Below are 15,373 nucleotides of genomic sequence, written 5' to 3'. Positions count from 1 at the left end.
CAGTTCATCTACCTCAAGTCATGGGCCGTTAAGAGAAGAGAGGGAGGCAGAGAGATCTCCATTGGAGGATTGGTCACACCGATCTTGGTGGCATGCGATGTGCCCTTGAGAGGAGTGGTACACAATCCAAGATGGCTGGACGTAGACTACCTCGTGCTGGCGAGATTTTTGGCCTATGAGAGGCCTAACGACATGACGCTCTTCAAGTTCGTCCACCCAACCGCCGGAGCCACCCAAATGATCCTACCCAATGTAATATGCACCAAGGTTTGTCTAGGAGACAACATCGACTTTGCACCGCCTTTGGAGGAGTTGTACAACCCGGAGAAGGAGTCCGAAGATGAGAAGAGAGAGGAAATCGGTAAAATACAGGGAGATAGCTCGGAAGATTTCGATTTTGAAGTGTATCTGTGCTCTCAAAAGTAACCTGTTGGGGTGAGGGAAGCCTACAAGAGAATCGGATGGCTAAAGAGGATGAACAAGTATTTGGTGAGAAAGGTGAAGGATCTGACCGGTTCGGGGAAGACTAAGGGAGGTCAGATCAAGGAGCTGCAAGACAAGGCAAGTTGTGCCTCAGCTTCTAACTCGGCATACGCACCAACTTGGATGGGGAGGAGCGGACCGCTAGGAGGAACTCGAGGACTGCCACCTCCAGAGCCCTACCGAGCATCATCATACGAACCCCAAGCAGAGGGAGATGTCACCCGACCAAAAGCATCGCGGAAAAGCCATTCAGACGCCTATCTGACGTCTAACCCGATGGGATACACTATGCACCCATCGAGCACACAATCGGGTGATCACTCAGGATTTTTCCCTCCGCCTTACCAGATGCCATACACGATACCTTATACGATGCACCCTGCGAGTGGCTATACGGGTGATCATTTTGGACCTCTTCCGCTATACCCATCATACTACTTGATGTCCTACCCGATGAGCTACGCGGTACCCCCCTCGATCAACCCCTCGGATGCTAGTCCGAGTAAGTCTTCCGTGCATATCACCGAGCTCTCTGACGAGCAAACACCGGCACCTGCTGAAGCCGGAGACGACCCTGACTACACGTTGGTGAGTATGGAGGCTGCTGCAACCTCCTTCTTCACCAACCCATGAGGTACCCAATTCATCCGAGTTTTGTAAATAACATTGCATTTAGTTTCTTTCATTTTGTGTGATTTTTGGATTCTCTTTCCAACTTTTATTTACACAGAGACTGTGTAATTTAAGTTTGGGGGAGAATCCTAGAATATTTTTTTAACATTATATTTTATTTTCTTAATTTTCTTATTTCAAATTTTTGCATGCTAGTTTTATTCATTTGAGTCTGCATCTATGTGCATCGAAAAACTCAAAAAAAAAAAAGGTTCATGTAGTTGCATTTACATATTAGGATTGAGTCTAGTTTGCTTCATATAGGATTGTTGCATATGCATATTAGGGGATAATGATTAAAATTACCTTGTTTAAAATCAAACCTTAGGATTGAAGCTATAGCCCTTAATCACAGTTCATTGTTGCTAGATCAATCTTTGGAAAAAAATGAAAAATCTTTGCTTAGAACCTTGTGTCTTTTGAATGCTTCCTCCACTTGTTTGAACTTTGGAACATCTCTATATTATTGGATTTAATTTGAACTTTAATTGTCTTGCTTATGGAACTTGAATACTTGCTCATGGTAACTCTAAATTCGGGTTAGCACTCCATTTTACCAATCTTTTTCGTTTAACCCGATTTATTTGTCCTACCCATGAACCCAAACCTTTCTTTCAAACTTTGTTGTGAATTGTTGAGTGAGGCCTTTTTCATTGTGTTATAGGTTGTGAAACCTTGAGAGTATTGAGAAGGACAAAGAACTGCCTCTTGATTTAGCTAAGTTAGAATTTGAACTAGCTAATAGATTCGGTTTTGAAAGATAGGTGGTTAGTATGTTTATTTGAGGTTGGGTTGAGGAATATATATATAAAAAAAAAAGAGAAGTCCCTAAGGTTAGAATCAATTAGCTCTAAGTCTCTAAGTAAAAAACAATATAATAAGAGAAAAGGTGTTTGCTATAGTCTCCTAGAAAAAAAAAACATTTATACATATTAGGAATTTAGCAAAGGAAGAAAAGAAAAAAAAGGGAGAGAGAGAAGAGAGCTAGAAGTTTAAAGTTTAAACCTTAGGGAGTAAAAAAAATAAGAAGAGTTAAAATCAAGGATGTGGGTAGTATAATTCCAGGGGTTTGATAAAAAAAAAAAAAAGAGAAAGAAAGTGAATGAGAAAATGGTAGATTATCAAGATTTGAGCTTTGTATGCCCAAATTGTTCTCAATCTTAGATCAATCTTAGATAGTTTTCACAATTGTCTAGCATTCCTTCTTTTGAGAGAAAACCACCCAAAGAATTTTTTTGAAACCACCTTACTAAAAAGCCTTACCCTTGAAACCGATTAAGCTTGATTCACCTTCCATTTGCAAGAATTCGCCAAACACTTAATTGAATGTGAAAGAGATGTTCTTTACTTTTAGATGGAGGTTGAACTAGATCGATGCATGGTAATAAGCATAGAAAAATATTTGTAAGTATGTTGATTGATCTTATCACCATTAAACTATCTTCAAGGACAATAGCTTGAATCATTCGCTTAGCATATAAAGGTTATGAGTCCCCATTTTCAAACCGCACCCTCCTACTTCCTTGCTAGAGGACTACCAAGATTTAAGTTTGGGGGTCTGATAACTCTCTAATTTACATGTTTTTAGCATCCTTTTTTGTCCATATTTTGCATTGTTCATATCCTTAACTTAGCATTTTTAGGTCATTAACTGTAGGAATTCACTTTTAGGCCATTTAGGGTGTTGCATTTTTGCATTTGCATATTTTGGATGAAAACAGGTGCTTAAGAGCCTCAAATGGGAAAAAACAAGGACAAACCCGAGCATGTACTCGAAGGAGCCATCGAGCTGGAAGAAAAAGTTTGAACCCCAACACGATCGAGGAGGATCCAAGAGCATGAGGATCTACCTGAGGACGAACTCGACCACATCCTCGTGTACGACATCGTGTACCACATCGTGTAGACCCATAATTGCTTGGCTTAACTTGCATTGTTCTGATTGCATCCTTCCTGCTAGCATAAACAACCATTTGGATTGATAACGCTTTGTACTACAACTGCATAGGGAATTGATACCCTGGGTGAAAAACCTACTATCAATAGATAGATCATCAAACCCCTGTGATTCCCCTTGATGCCCAACGCTTGTTTTATTTATTTTACTTGCTTTTTAATTACGTTTATTGCTTACTTACGACAGTGACAACCTAAACCCCCATTTTATTGAGTTCTAGCCTTACATCTCTTCCGACGGATTCTCTAAATAACAACTCTCTCTCTGTGGGATCGATCCTTAAATACTACTACCGATTAGTTGTGCACTTGCAGCCGTTGTGTGGTCTTTTCAAGGTAAAAGATTTTGAAGTGAAAGAAACCACGCATCAGCAACCCAGAACTCATCACGAAGCGCCTCCTTATGATTCTTTGGCTCAATAGTTGAAAAACGCATGCAAATTGAACCACATCAGAGTCCTAAGAGACAGACTCAGGAACAAAAGACGTTTGTTTCTTTCCAGCCAGTTGAGCAAAATCAATCTGCTTTCCTCTGGTAACTCTACCCCCCTGAATCGCACCGATTACATCAGTAGAGAGTGATTTCGATGAACCTGAAAAGATACAGGTAACGTATCCGGAGATGGCATAGGCCTATCAGATACAACATGGCTTGCAGATTCCAGCGCAGACTTCTCATCATCATTTACCAGATCCTTGTCAGAAATAACAAGCACCATAGCTACTCGTTGAAATGAAGTGTCATCAAACACGACATTGACAGTCTCTTGAACAAATCGCATGCGTTTGTTGTAAACACGGAAGGCAGTGTTATGTCCAGAATAGCCCAAAAAGATGCCTTCATTGCTCTTGGAGTCAAATTTACACAACTGATCCTTATCATTCAAAATATAGTAGAGGCAGCCAATCACATGAAAGTAATGCACTGTAGGAGACTTCCCTTTCCATAGCTCAGAGGGAGTCTATTTGTCCCTGGTCGGACATACACACGGTTTATGATACAACAGGCGGTGTTCACAACTTCATCCCAGAACCGATGAGGAACCTGATTTCCATGTAGCATAGCCCGCGCCATCTGCTGCAGCGTCTTGTTCTTGCGTTCAACAACTCCATTCTGTTCTGGTGTTCTTGGTGCAGAGTACTGATGAGTAATGCCTTGCTGACCACAAAATTGATCAAACTTGTCATTCTGAAATTCACCACCATGATCGCTCCGAATAGTTTCGATCGAACACCTTTCACCCTTGATCTACAAGGCAAGTATGCGAAATCATTCAAGTGTATCAGATTTATCATGAAGAAATATTACCCAGGTGTAGCGAGTGAAGTCATCAACCATCACAAAGATGAATCGTCGACCAGATATACTTTGGACTTGAATAGGACCCATCAGATCCATGTGAACCAACTGAAGAGGATGACTTGTGAGAATGTCTGATAGAGTCCCATGAGAGGTTTTGATATGCTTTCCCTTGTTGCACGGATCACATATAAAGTGTGGATCAATTTTCAGCTTAGGAAGTCCACGTACAACCTCTTGATTTGCCAGCTTCAGCATTGTGCGAACATTCAAATGTCCAAGTTTCTGATGCCACAACTCGGTGTTCAACTCAGCAGTTGCGTTGAAGCATTGCATTTCCGATTTCGACATATAGCAGTTATTACCAGATCTCTTTCCTCTGAGCTTTACAGACCCTTGCTGATCAACGGCTTTGCAATCCTTCTTGGTAAAAGTAACATCCAAACCTTCATCACACAGCTGATTGACACTGATCAAATTTGCCTGCAAACCATCGACCAAGAATACATCCTTCAAATGTGGTTGAGATTCACCACCAGTTGCACCTATTCCTCGGATTATGCACTTTCCTCCATCTCCAAACGTGACTCTCCCTCCAGCAACATCTTCTATATGGGACAGATTATCAAGAGCACCTGTCATATATCTAAAGCACCCGCTATCTAAGTACCATTTAGCCTGATTAACCTCTATTATATAGGCTGTGTACGCCACATGAAAATAGAGATCATATTTCCTGACATACCCTTGACCATCTCTTCTTACAGCTGGATAGAACGTGCCATAATGCACCAAGGTTTGAAACACGGTTCTGAAATTTGTAGCATTGAGCCTTATAACTGTGTGAAACATATGGCTGTCTTCCCGGCACCACATTTTGCACACTCATCCTCCTGTGTTTCGGATTCTCTATTGTCAGAACCTTTTCTTTTAGTTGCGGCTCAATGTTCTGCCCTCTGATGAATTGAGTAGACCTTTCAGAGTTGGTTCATTGATAACCCATACCCCACTTTACAGTGCTTGAACGTCCAATACTGAGTAAGGTATCCAGATCTTTAGTTCCCTTACTCAGCATCCTGATGTTCTTCATATGTTCCTCCAATTGCTTTTCAAGGCGCAGAGACTTAGCCTTTTCTTCACTTAGCTCTTTAGAAAGCATTGCTGTTGTCTTGAGTCTTTTGCAACATTGTCTTGCTAAGAAGCTCTATCTCATCTTCCATTGAAAAGTCCTCCTCTTCTTCATCTGAGTCATAATCGACCTTCTTGTCTGTGTCTTCTTTTACCACCAGAGTCTCGTCCTCTTCATCTTCCTCAATGACTCCTAGTAGAGCCACAAAATTGTTCAGAATCTCACCTTTGCTGTCTTCTGCATCTGAATCACTTTCACTCCAAGTAATGTAGGATTTCTGCTTGTTTCCACACGAAGGACAATCAGTCTTGGTATGACCGTAACCCTTACACCCATAGCACTGCAGAGAGCTCTTACGCTTGTTATTAGGACATTCAGCCTTGTAATGCCCATATCCTTCACATTCAGCACACTGACGCTCATGCTTGTCACTTTTCCTAAACTCCTTATCCGAATCAGCATTTATGAGTGATGTTGTTCCCTTCCGATGACCTCTCTCCATCTTACGGAAGTACTTCTTAACTAACAGACCCACTTTTTCTTCATCTGCAATCTCCTCAGATTCGGCAAGCTTTTGTTCTTCTATAGCTTTGAGAGCAAATGACTTCTCATTCATCTTCTCTTTCTTCTTTAGTTGCATTTCAAACGCCTGCATCATCCCAACGACTTGATTTTACTTGAGCTCATCAGAATTTAAGGACACATCTATAGCAGACCTGTGAGGTTGAAACTTGTTAGGCAAATTCCTGAGAAATTTCTTCACCAGCTTCTTGTCCGTGTATCGTTTTCCTTAAATGACAGCTTCTTGTGCAATACCACTCAACCGATTGCTATAATCCGCCACTGACTCGGTTTCAGTCATTTGCAAGTTTTCGAAGTCTGATGCAAGATTGTCCAGCCTTGTACGCCTAACCTTGCATGTGCCTTCAAACGTGACGACCAAAATGTCCCAAGCCTCCTTGGCTGACACACATCCTTGAACTTGATTGAAGATGTCCCTTGGCAGAGATTTGAAGATGATTGACAGCGCCTGCGAGTTATGCTTGGATTCCGCCTTTTCTTCTATTGTCCACTTCTTCATATGCTTAGGCACCAGTTCACCATTTTCATTCTTCTCAGTTGATGTGACCATCCATCCTCCACTGCAAACCAAGCTTCCATGTTTATGCTCGAGATGGCCTGCTTGATTGAAACTTTCCAATAGCCAAAGCATTCTGGATCTAGTTTCAATGGTCCTTGTACCGCAACAAACTCCAGTGATTTCTCCGTAACCTTGTTGCAAGATCTCACCTGTTGAAAAAGATATCATAACTTTTTATCAGGTGTCCGCTCTGATACCAATTGTTAAGGTATAGAGACCAACACACACGAAAAAACACTTGGAACGCGCCAAGCAAACACTTTTATTCAATCTTATATAAACTTTCGTTTCTTACAAGACTTAAAACTAAGCTCACTCTCGTATCTATCTAACACAAACCATGTGTAGATCTAAAAGAGTTAAACACACTCACCTTCTAAGCTTTTTGTGATTGCTTGAAGGTTTACAAATCTCACAACTTTTATCCCACGAGTGCTAGATCTCTTTGCGGCTAGCCCTCGTCTACTTATACCTACACAAACGATTTCTAACCTAAATCTTTGTGTATCCTAACAAAAAGGAAATATTCTATATCCCTAAGAACATATCATTCCTTGTCTCTTCTAATCAAATATACTCTCAATATCTTCGAGTATATTTTGATCTCTTCTTTCTTCCTTCTCACACATCTTGTCATCGCGTCCCACAATTTTTCTCCACATCGTCACTTCACGCCACGTCAGCATATCAGACCTCTGAGACTCTTCACAGCTTTCTGTCACTTTCATAGCTCTATGAACTTTCAGTTAACCCGACCCAAACGTTAATTTCTTAACCACCACCAACCTATATAAATCACACATGGTTTTCATTTCTTCCCAATATTAATTTATTTATTCTAGAAATGTATTTGGAAATTCAAATGATAATATTGATACAAAGGAAAAATATGAAGTGTGTAGATGCTTTTCAAGCTTTTTAAGCTAAAGGCAAAAGGCCCATAAGTCTTCGTGTGAACTATAAAACTCAAAAGTTTTATTGAAAAGAATATACCAGTGGACAGTGGGAATCTTTTTCACAGGTGGAAAAGTCCAAACCCGAAGATGCAGATTCCCTGGTCAATATTTGCTTACTAACTCTAGACATGTTAGAATCAACTTTATTTCACTACTATTTTAACATTTTTTATAGTAGATTTGTCTATGTTTTATAATCGGTTCAAAGTCACTTTCTAATAGTATATATATAGAGAGAATATTAGTATGAAAGAGCAAAATAACGTGTATGAATCAGCTTTTTCTAAATTTTTAGTCTAATCAGATTTGAAAGAAAAATATTCAAATCTATTCCACAGATTCAAAAATTTGTATATATATATATTTCTATAATATAATATACTCGGTATTTAAAGATAGTTAAACATGTGTACAAATTATAGTTTATATGGGGAAATGTTTTTGGTTAAATAGTTTAAATTTTATTAATTTTATGGATTTTTTCCAATTTTTTTTGTAAATTAACAACTTAGAATCCCATCCAAATGATATATAAAAGATAGTGGCAAAAGCGTCACAAAATTACGAAGGAATTTACTATAACCAAAAGTGAAAATATACCAGTTTGACATAAATTTAGCAATTAATTGCTAGATTAACACTTCATTTTATTCAATAACTAGAATGACACAATTTTTACGTTAAAAGACAAAAACCCAAAAACTTTTTTTTTTAATCTTTTTTTTTGAAAAACGAAAAACGAAAAATTATAAAATTTAATATTTTGATTTAAAAACATGGTTAATGGAAAATATAAAATGATTAAAGAATATGATGTTTATTTTTAATATAATTTAAAAAATATAATATATTTTAAAATAGAAAATGTATTAAAATAATATTATTAAAAAGATATGATTTAAAAATATGAGGTTTAAAATTATGTAGTTTATAAAAGTTTTATAAAAAATATAATATATGAAATTATAACTAAAAAATAATGTATATAAAAATATTAAAATAAGATTTATGAAAATATAATATAATATATAAAAATATGATCTTAATATATGATGCTAAAATTTTTAAAATGATTTAGGAAAATTAAATGTATAAAATATGCTTTTAATATATGAGTTTAAAAATATGATTCATAATATGATTTATAAAAAATATAATTAAAAACAATATGACTGAAAAAAAATATAACTTAAAACAAATCTGTTGTTACTGTATTTACATTTTACATCTAATGTTATCAAACACCAGATTTTTTGAAGCAAACAAAAAACTGTCATAACGTAAACAAATCTGCCATAACGTATGGTGTTGACATAGGTCATTTTATCAATTTTTAAAAAACTATATAAATCTGTTATCAAACGACAAATTTTTGGTTAAATTAAAAAATTTGTTGTAACTTTAAAAAAAATCTGTTATCGCTAGAGGTCAACCTAGTAATTATTTCTCTGTAAAAAAAATTGTCATGTTACGACAGATTTTTAATCAATAAAATAAATCTGAAATAACTGTGAAAAATAAATCTGCCAGATATTATATCAAATCTGTCATATATTGTGAAAGTCTATGGTGTCTTTATAAATAAGTTTGTCGTAAAAAATAAATTTGTCATCAATTATAAATTTTTCATAACTATAATTAAAAAATTTGTCATCCAAAATAAGTCTCTCATAAAAAATCTGTCATACAAAAATAAATCGGTTGTGCAAAAATAAATCTGTCATACACAAATAAATCTCTCACAACTAGTGCGGCAGACTTTTGAAAATATTTTGATTTTCTTAAAAAAATTCTGGGAGGGTAAATTTGACTTTATTTTTTTTTCCTAACAAAACAAAAAAGGGTATTTTAGGTAAAAAAAATAATTCATCTAACCCTCGTATTTTATGAGTTACTTTAGTAATTAACCTGTTAATTTGGGTCAATCTAGTTTTTCTTTTAAGGAAAATACTATTTATTTAGTTTCTCGCAATTTGCAATTAGTTTGCGAGATAATTTTTTTCCTTGCAAAAATTACGAGCGATTTGAAACGTTGACCGATTTGCGAGAAGCAATTTGCGAAAAAAGTTTCCTCCTCACAAATCTCTCACTTTTATCGATTTGCGAGGAATTCACTATATATTCGTACATCGCAAAATAATTGTTTTCTTGTAGTAGAATTATAGCATATATTTTTTTTTTGTCAACTTTTTATATTAAAAAGCCCAACACGGGCAAACACAAAAGTACAAATTTAGGCCCAACAAGCCATAAATTACAATACATATGAAGATAAGCATTGAAAAGTAAAGGATATGTGTATAGCAACGTGGCAAGTTCTGAGCAGATATGTGTTCCACACACGACATCGCCACCGACTCACTCACCGCCGGCCGATTCTTCAAGTTTCTGCACAAATTTTCTATTGTAGCTAGCCTTCAATTTGTACTGATATAAATCATCACTGCCACAACTTGAATCAACACTGCCAAAGAGAACCTTCACTCAATATAAATCATCTATGGATGAGTGGGGATATTACCATCAATTGGACGAAGATTCAAGTACAGCACAACAAAGATCAGTCAAAAAACTTTCTGATTTCAATACTTCCTCGATATGAAAGCACTGAATTGAAGAACAAGCAAAAGGCTTTAAACAAACTAAACTGACAAAACGTCGGAACTAGATTCGGAGAAAGCCGGAAGACCTAAAACAAAAAAACTAACCGATATACAGTCGGAAGATCTCCAATATTAATCGGACAAACAAAAAATACAAAGCTTTGTCTCTCTGAATGATCGGAAAGAGTTAAGAGAGAGAAGCTTTTTGTATGCTGGAGACGTAACTAATTTATGAAGTCTAGACACAACAACAGCATATATAAACTTACTATATTGAAAAACATATTGTATCTAATTATATATGAATCTACTGATCTATATATATAAATATATATATATATATATTAAATTACGGTTGGAAAGAAATCATATATATGTTCAAGGATCTTTAAGTCGTAAATCTTTTCAAATCGAAAACTAGAACATATATATGATTTCTTCCAAACCGTAATTTATATAGAAATTCCTTTAAATACCACTAAAAAAAGTATTTTTCCCCCAAAATACCACATTTTATTTATTTTTTTCAAAAATACCATAAAAGATTTTTTTCCAAAATTATCAAAAACACAAAAAATTGATTTTTAAGGATGTAGAATTTTTTTTTATTTGGTTTGGATTGACACATTTAGTTTTAGGGTATAGTTTTTAGGGATAGAGTTTAGTATTTAGTATTTAGAATTTAAGAATTAGTTTTTAGTATTAGAACTTTAGTTCAATTATGTGGTATTTTTGGAAAAAAATACATTTTAGTGGTATTTTTGGAAAAAAAACTAAATTATGGTATTTTTAAAATAAAAATCTATTAAATTAATAGTATTTATGAAAATTGCCCTAATTTATACTCCCGACCTCTGAATCAATTGTTGATACTTTAAAGATTCCAAACATGTTTTAGGATAAATACCTTACCTGAATGAAAACTTTCTATTTAATAAATAAAATATATATTTTATTTGGAAAACAATTAGTTTTTTTTTTGTCAACGGATTGGTATATCACAAAATGGTAAAGTAAATATATTGTACCAACAGCAACAACCAGATTGGTATATCCCAGAATTAGCAATTAATATCGTATGAATTCTGTATACTTTAAAAAAAAAAAAAAAAAATCAGTTCGTAACTCACAATAGGAATACCCATTTTAATGACATATACTTTTATTACTTAAAGCGAAGACTTTTAAAACCCAAATAATACTGGTCAAATTGACACTTTTTTTTATGTTAATAAGAGATAGTAATAAATTTCGCTTGACCAAGAAAAAAAATGATGTTGACATAAAAAAACAAGAAAAAAAATGATAAGAAATTTCACTCTCCATGTATAATAAAATCCGAAGAATAACACATATATATATATAGATATACAATATCTAGTGTAATTTCTTTTTATTTAATTATTTGGATGTGATAGAATAATTTTTCCGAACACACAGATCTTATCTACACCGATTTATTAGATGATACATTTTAGTATTTTACACCCCTATATGTATTCTTTTTTTTTCCTTCATTATTTTCGATTCACATGTACTACTAGCAAACAAAACTTATAGACTTTGGCAATTTGCGTTACAAATAAAAAATTTCGTCAGGCTGTAAATTGAAAAGTCAACCCTAGACCTCTTTAGCTTCCTCCTTTTATATAAACAGAGGATTAAAACCACTTCTATTCACAGCCTATCTGTTTCATCTTCTTCTCTCTGATCTCACAACATGTCGGGAGCTATAACTTGCTCGGCGACCGATCTTGCCGTCCTGTTAGGTCCTAATGCCACGGAGGCGGCCACTTACATCTGCAGCCAGCTAGGCGACGTGAACAAAAAATTCATCGACGCCGCTTTTGCCATAGACAACACATACCTCCTCTTCTCAGCCTACCTTGTCTTCTCTATGCAGCTTGGTTTCGCTATGCTCTGTGCTGGTTCCGTGAGAGCCAAGAATACTATGAACATCATGCTTACCAACGTTCTTGATGCTGCAGCCGGTGGTCTCTTTTACTATCTGTTTGGTTACGCCTTTGCCTTTGGATCTCCTTCCAATGGATTCATCGGCAAACACTTCTTTGGTCTTAAAGACATCCCCACGGCCTCTGCTGATTACTCCAATTTCCTCTACCAATGGGCCTTTGCTATAGCCGCTGCTGGTATCACAAGTGGCTCGATCGCTGAACGGACTCAGTTCGTGGCTTACCTAATCTATTCATCTTTCTTAACCGGGTTTGTTTACCCAGTCGTCTCTCACTGGTTCTGGTCAGTTGACGGATGGGCTAGCCCGTTCCGTACCGATGGAGATTTGCTTTTCGGCACCGGAGCAATCGATTTCGCTGGCTCTGGCGTTGTTCATATGGTCGGAGGTATCGCTGGACTCTGGGGTGCTTTTTTAGAAGGTCCACGACTCGGCCGGTTCGACAACGGTGGACGTGCCATAGCCCTTCGTGGCCACTCGGCGTCACTTGTTGTCCTTGGAACATTCCTCCTCTGGTTCGGATGGTACGGATTCAACCCTGGGTCCTTCAACAAGATCCTCGTCACTTACGAAACAGGGACGTATAACGGCCAGTGGAGCGCTGTCGGAAGGACGGCCGTCACGACCACCTTAGCCGGCTGCACAGCAGCTCTTACAACCCTCTTTGGAAAACGTCTACTCTCGGGTCATTGGAACGTCACTGACGTATGCAACGGCCTCCTCGGAGGGTTTGCAGCAATAACCGGTGGCTGTTCCGTCGTAGAGCCGTGGGCAGCGATCATCTGTGGGTTCGTGGCGGCCCTTGTCCTTCTCGGATGCAACAAACTTGCGGAGAAGCTCAAGTACGATGACCCACTAGAGGCAGCTCAGCTACACGGAGGTTGTGGCGCGTGGGGGCTAATATTCACGGCTCTTTTCGCTCAAGAAAAGTACTTGAACCAGATTTATGGCAACAAACCTGGAAGGCCACACGGTTTGTTCATGGGCGGTGGAGGAAAGCTACTTGCAGCTCAGCTGATTCAAATACTTGTGATCACGGGTTGGGTGAGTGCGACCATGGGGACACTCTTCTTCATTCTCAAGAAAATGAAACTGTTGCGGATATCGTCGGAGGATGAGATGGCCGGTATGGATATGACCAGGCATGGTGGTTTTGCTTATATGTACTTTGATGATGATGAGTCTCACAAAGCCATTCAACTTAGGAGAGTTGAGCCACGATCTCCTTCCCCTTCTGGTGCTAATACTACTCCTACTCCGGTTTGATCTTGGATTATTATTGTTATTTTCTAGAGTATTATTAACGGTGTTTAAAAAAACTTAAATATTGTTTTGGATATTGTTTTTTGCATTGCAGTAATGTTTTAGATGTACAGTTTTCGTGGTTGTGATGATTTATGTGGTCACTTGTGGTCTCTTTAAGTTCTGATAACGTTTTTTCAAAATTTATGATCATTATTTGCTGCATTATGAAGTATAGAAGTAGGAATTTGAAGCATGGACTAAGTAAAACAGCTGACTTTATAAGTTTGGACTTTTGATATCAGCTCTTGCTTATTGCTTTGAATAACGAAAAGTCTAAATTTAAAAACCAACCTTGCATTGACTCATTAGGTATAATGGCTCTGAAGCATTTTGATGTAATAGATCACACAAAACAAAATTACTGACGGGTGAAAAAAATTATTAAATAGTAAAAAAAATTTTTTTTACATATATGAATTAAATAAAAACAAAAGAATAAATTTTTGTATTATATAACTGAATTTTTGTTTTTTTATTAAAAAAATAGATAACTCAACTTACACGTCTTAACTTTAAAAATTGTGGCTTTATTGTTTATTGATAACATTTTTGAATAATCTATGAGTTAAGTCCATAACTCAACTTATTTAAATGGTAACTCACGTTACCAATCAAAGTCAATACAAATATCACTTTCTAGAAACATTAACAAATTGACAAAACTAAGTTGAACAATGGCTTATTAGCTTATTTAGTCTGAAGGCCCTCAACTAATCTCTGACGGCAGATAATTAATTGTTAATTTCTATAAATAACTTGTATTGGACTTATGCTTGCAAGTTGCAGCCGAAGTACGTATAACTTATGCTTGCAAGTTGCAACTTTGAACAACCGGTTCACGAATCTCAAATATCATTTGAGCACCACATAAAATAATGTTTTATTTTATTTTATATTTAAACTCAGCGAATTTGGAGGTTCGTATTGTACGTACTTCTTGTTACCGCAACTAAAAGATTCGGAGTTGAGATCCACACAAATTACTCGGAGGTCGGAACTCGTGATCATGTTGTCGATACCATTAAATGGTAACCCTGTACATAAGTGGAAATGATAAGGGTAGTTAGGTCATTACAAAAAGATGTAAGCATGAGATGAGGCCGGATCTCCTACAAGTTGGAAAGAAGATATTTCACTATTTTGTCTTTTGCTCTAAAATGATGAAAAGGTGAAGAGAAGCCACTCATTTTTTTTTTTTTGTGTATTTTGTTTTTGATATTATAAACCCTTTTTACAAGTTTTAAGGAACTGATAGATGGCCCAGCACTTTGATGGACACAAATGGAAAAAGTTGACCAGATGACAAATTTCATGGTGATTTCACATTATTATTAGGTACATACATTTCAACATTTGAAAAGTTTCTTTGACTGTTTTGAAATTGGATATTTTTCAATAAAATTTTATTTTTGATTTCCATTTGGTTAATTTGGTTTCTAAATTTTGAATCTTACTTTTTAGTAATAGTTGGCTCGATTCGTATTGAATAAAAAGAAAACAAAATAATAAAAAACTACTTATTTTGCCCAAAAATAAATAAAATCAACTTCCTCTTAGCTGGCAATTTGTGATAAGATTATTTTTATTTCAGAATTTATAACTATTATATTCGAAGAATAATCGAAGATGACAAAGGCTGATGTATGTGTGAGCCTCAACGACCCTCTTTCCCCTCTTTCCCCTCTTTCCCCTTACATGTCCACCACAAATTATTAATCATTTCAAGAAATAATTCTATGTCTTACATCACATTCTATTGGACTTTTTTTTTTATCCTGGCAAGTTGCAATAGAACTTGGCGTTTTATAAACTTTTGAACAACCGATCAGGAATCTTATTATTGTCACTACTCACTA

At 36.2% G+C, this 15,373-nt stretch overlaps 1 protein-coding gene and 1 long non-coding RNA gene across 3 annotated transcripts in view; both read left to right on the top strand.

Annotated features, from left to right (window-relative positions):
- Nucleotides 11,855–13,679, top strand: LOC104719107 (ammonium transporter 1 member 1-like). The gene has a single exon (XM_010436952.2). It carries the CDS (start codon nucleotides 11,961–11,963, stop codon nucleotides 13,476–13,478), a length of 1,518 nt encoding a protein of 505 aa, XP_010435254.1. The 5' UTR covers nucleotides 11,855–11,960; the 3' UTR covers nucleotides 13,479–13,679.
- Nucleotides 14,011–15,373, top strand: part of LOC104719106 — a 5,008-nt gene continuing 3,645 nt past the window's right edge. The window contains exons 1-2 of one of the 2 annotated variants that reach the window (XR_756511.2): nucleotides 14,011–14,685; nucleotides 14,773–14,852. This is a non-coding gene — a long non-coding RNA (uncharacterized LOC104719106). The remainder of the gene's footprint in view (nucleotides 14,686–14,772; nucleotides 14,853–15,373) is intronic. The other variant, XR_756512.2, reaches the window with a different exon arrangement.

Source organism: Camelina sativa, chromosome 10 (genome assembly GCF_000633955.1).
Source record: "Camelina sativa cultivar DH55 chromosome 10, Cs, whole genome shotgun sequence".
NCBI classification, from domain to species: Eukaryota; Viridiplantae; Streptophyta; class Magnoliopsida; order Brassicales; family Brassicaceae; genus Camelina; species Camelina sativa.
The sequence above is the reverse complement of the archived record's forward strand: the minus strand, read 5'-3'. Positions and strand labels throughout refer to the sequence as shown.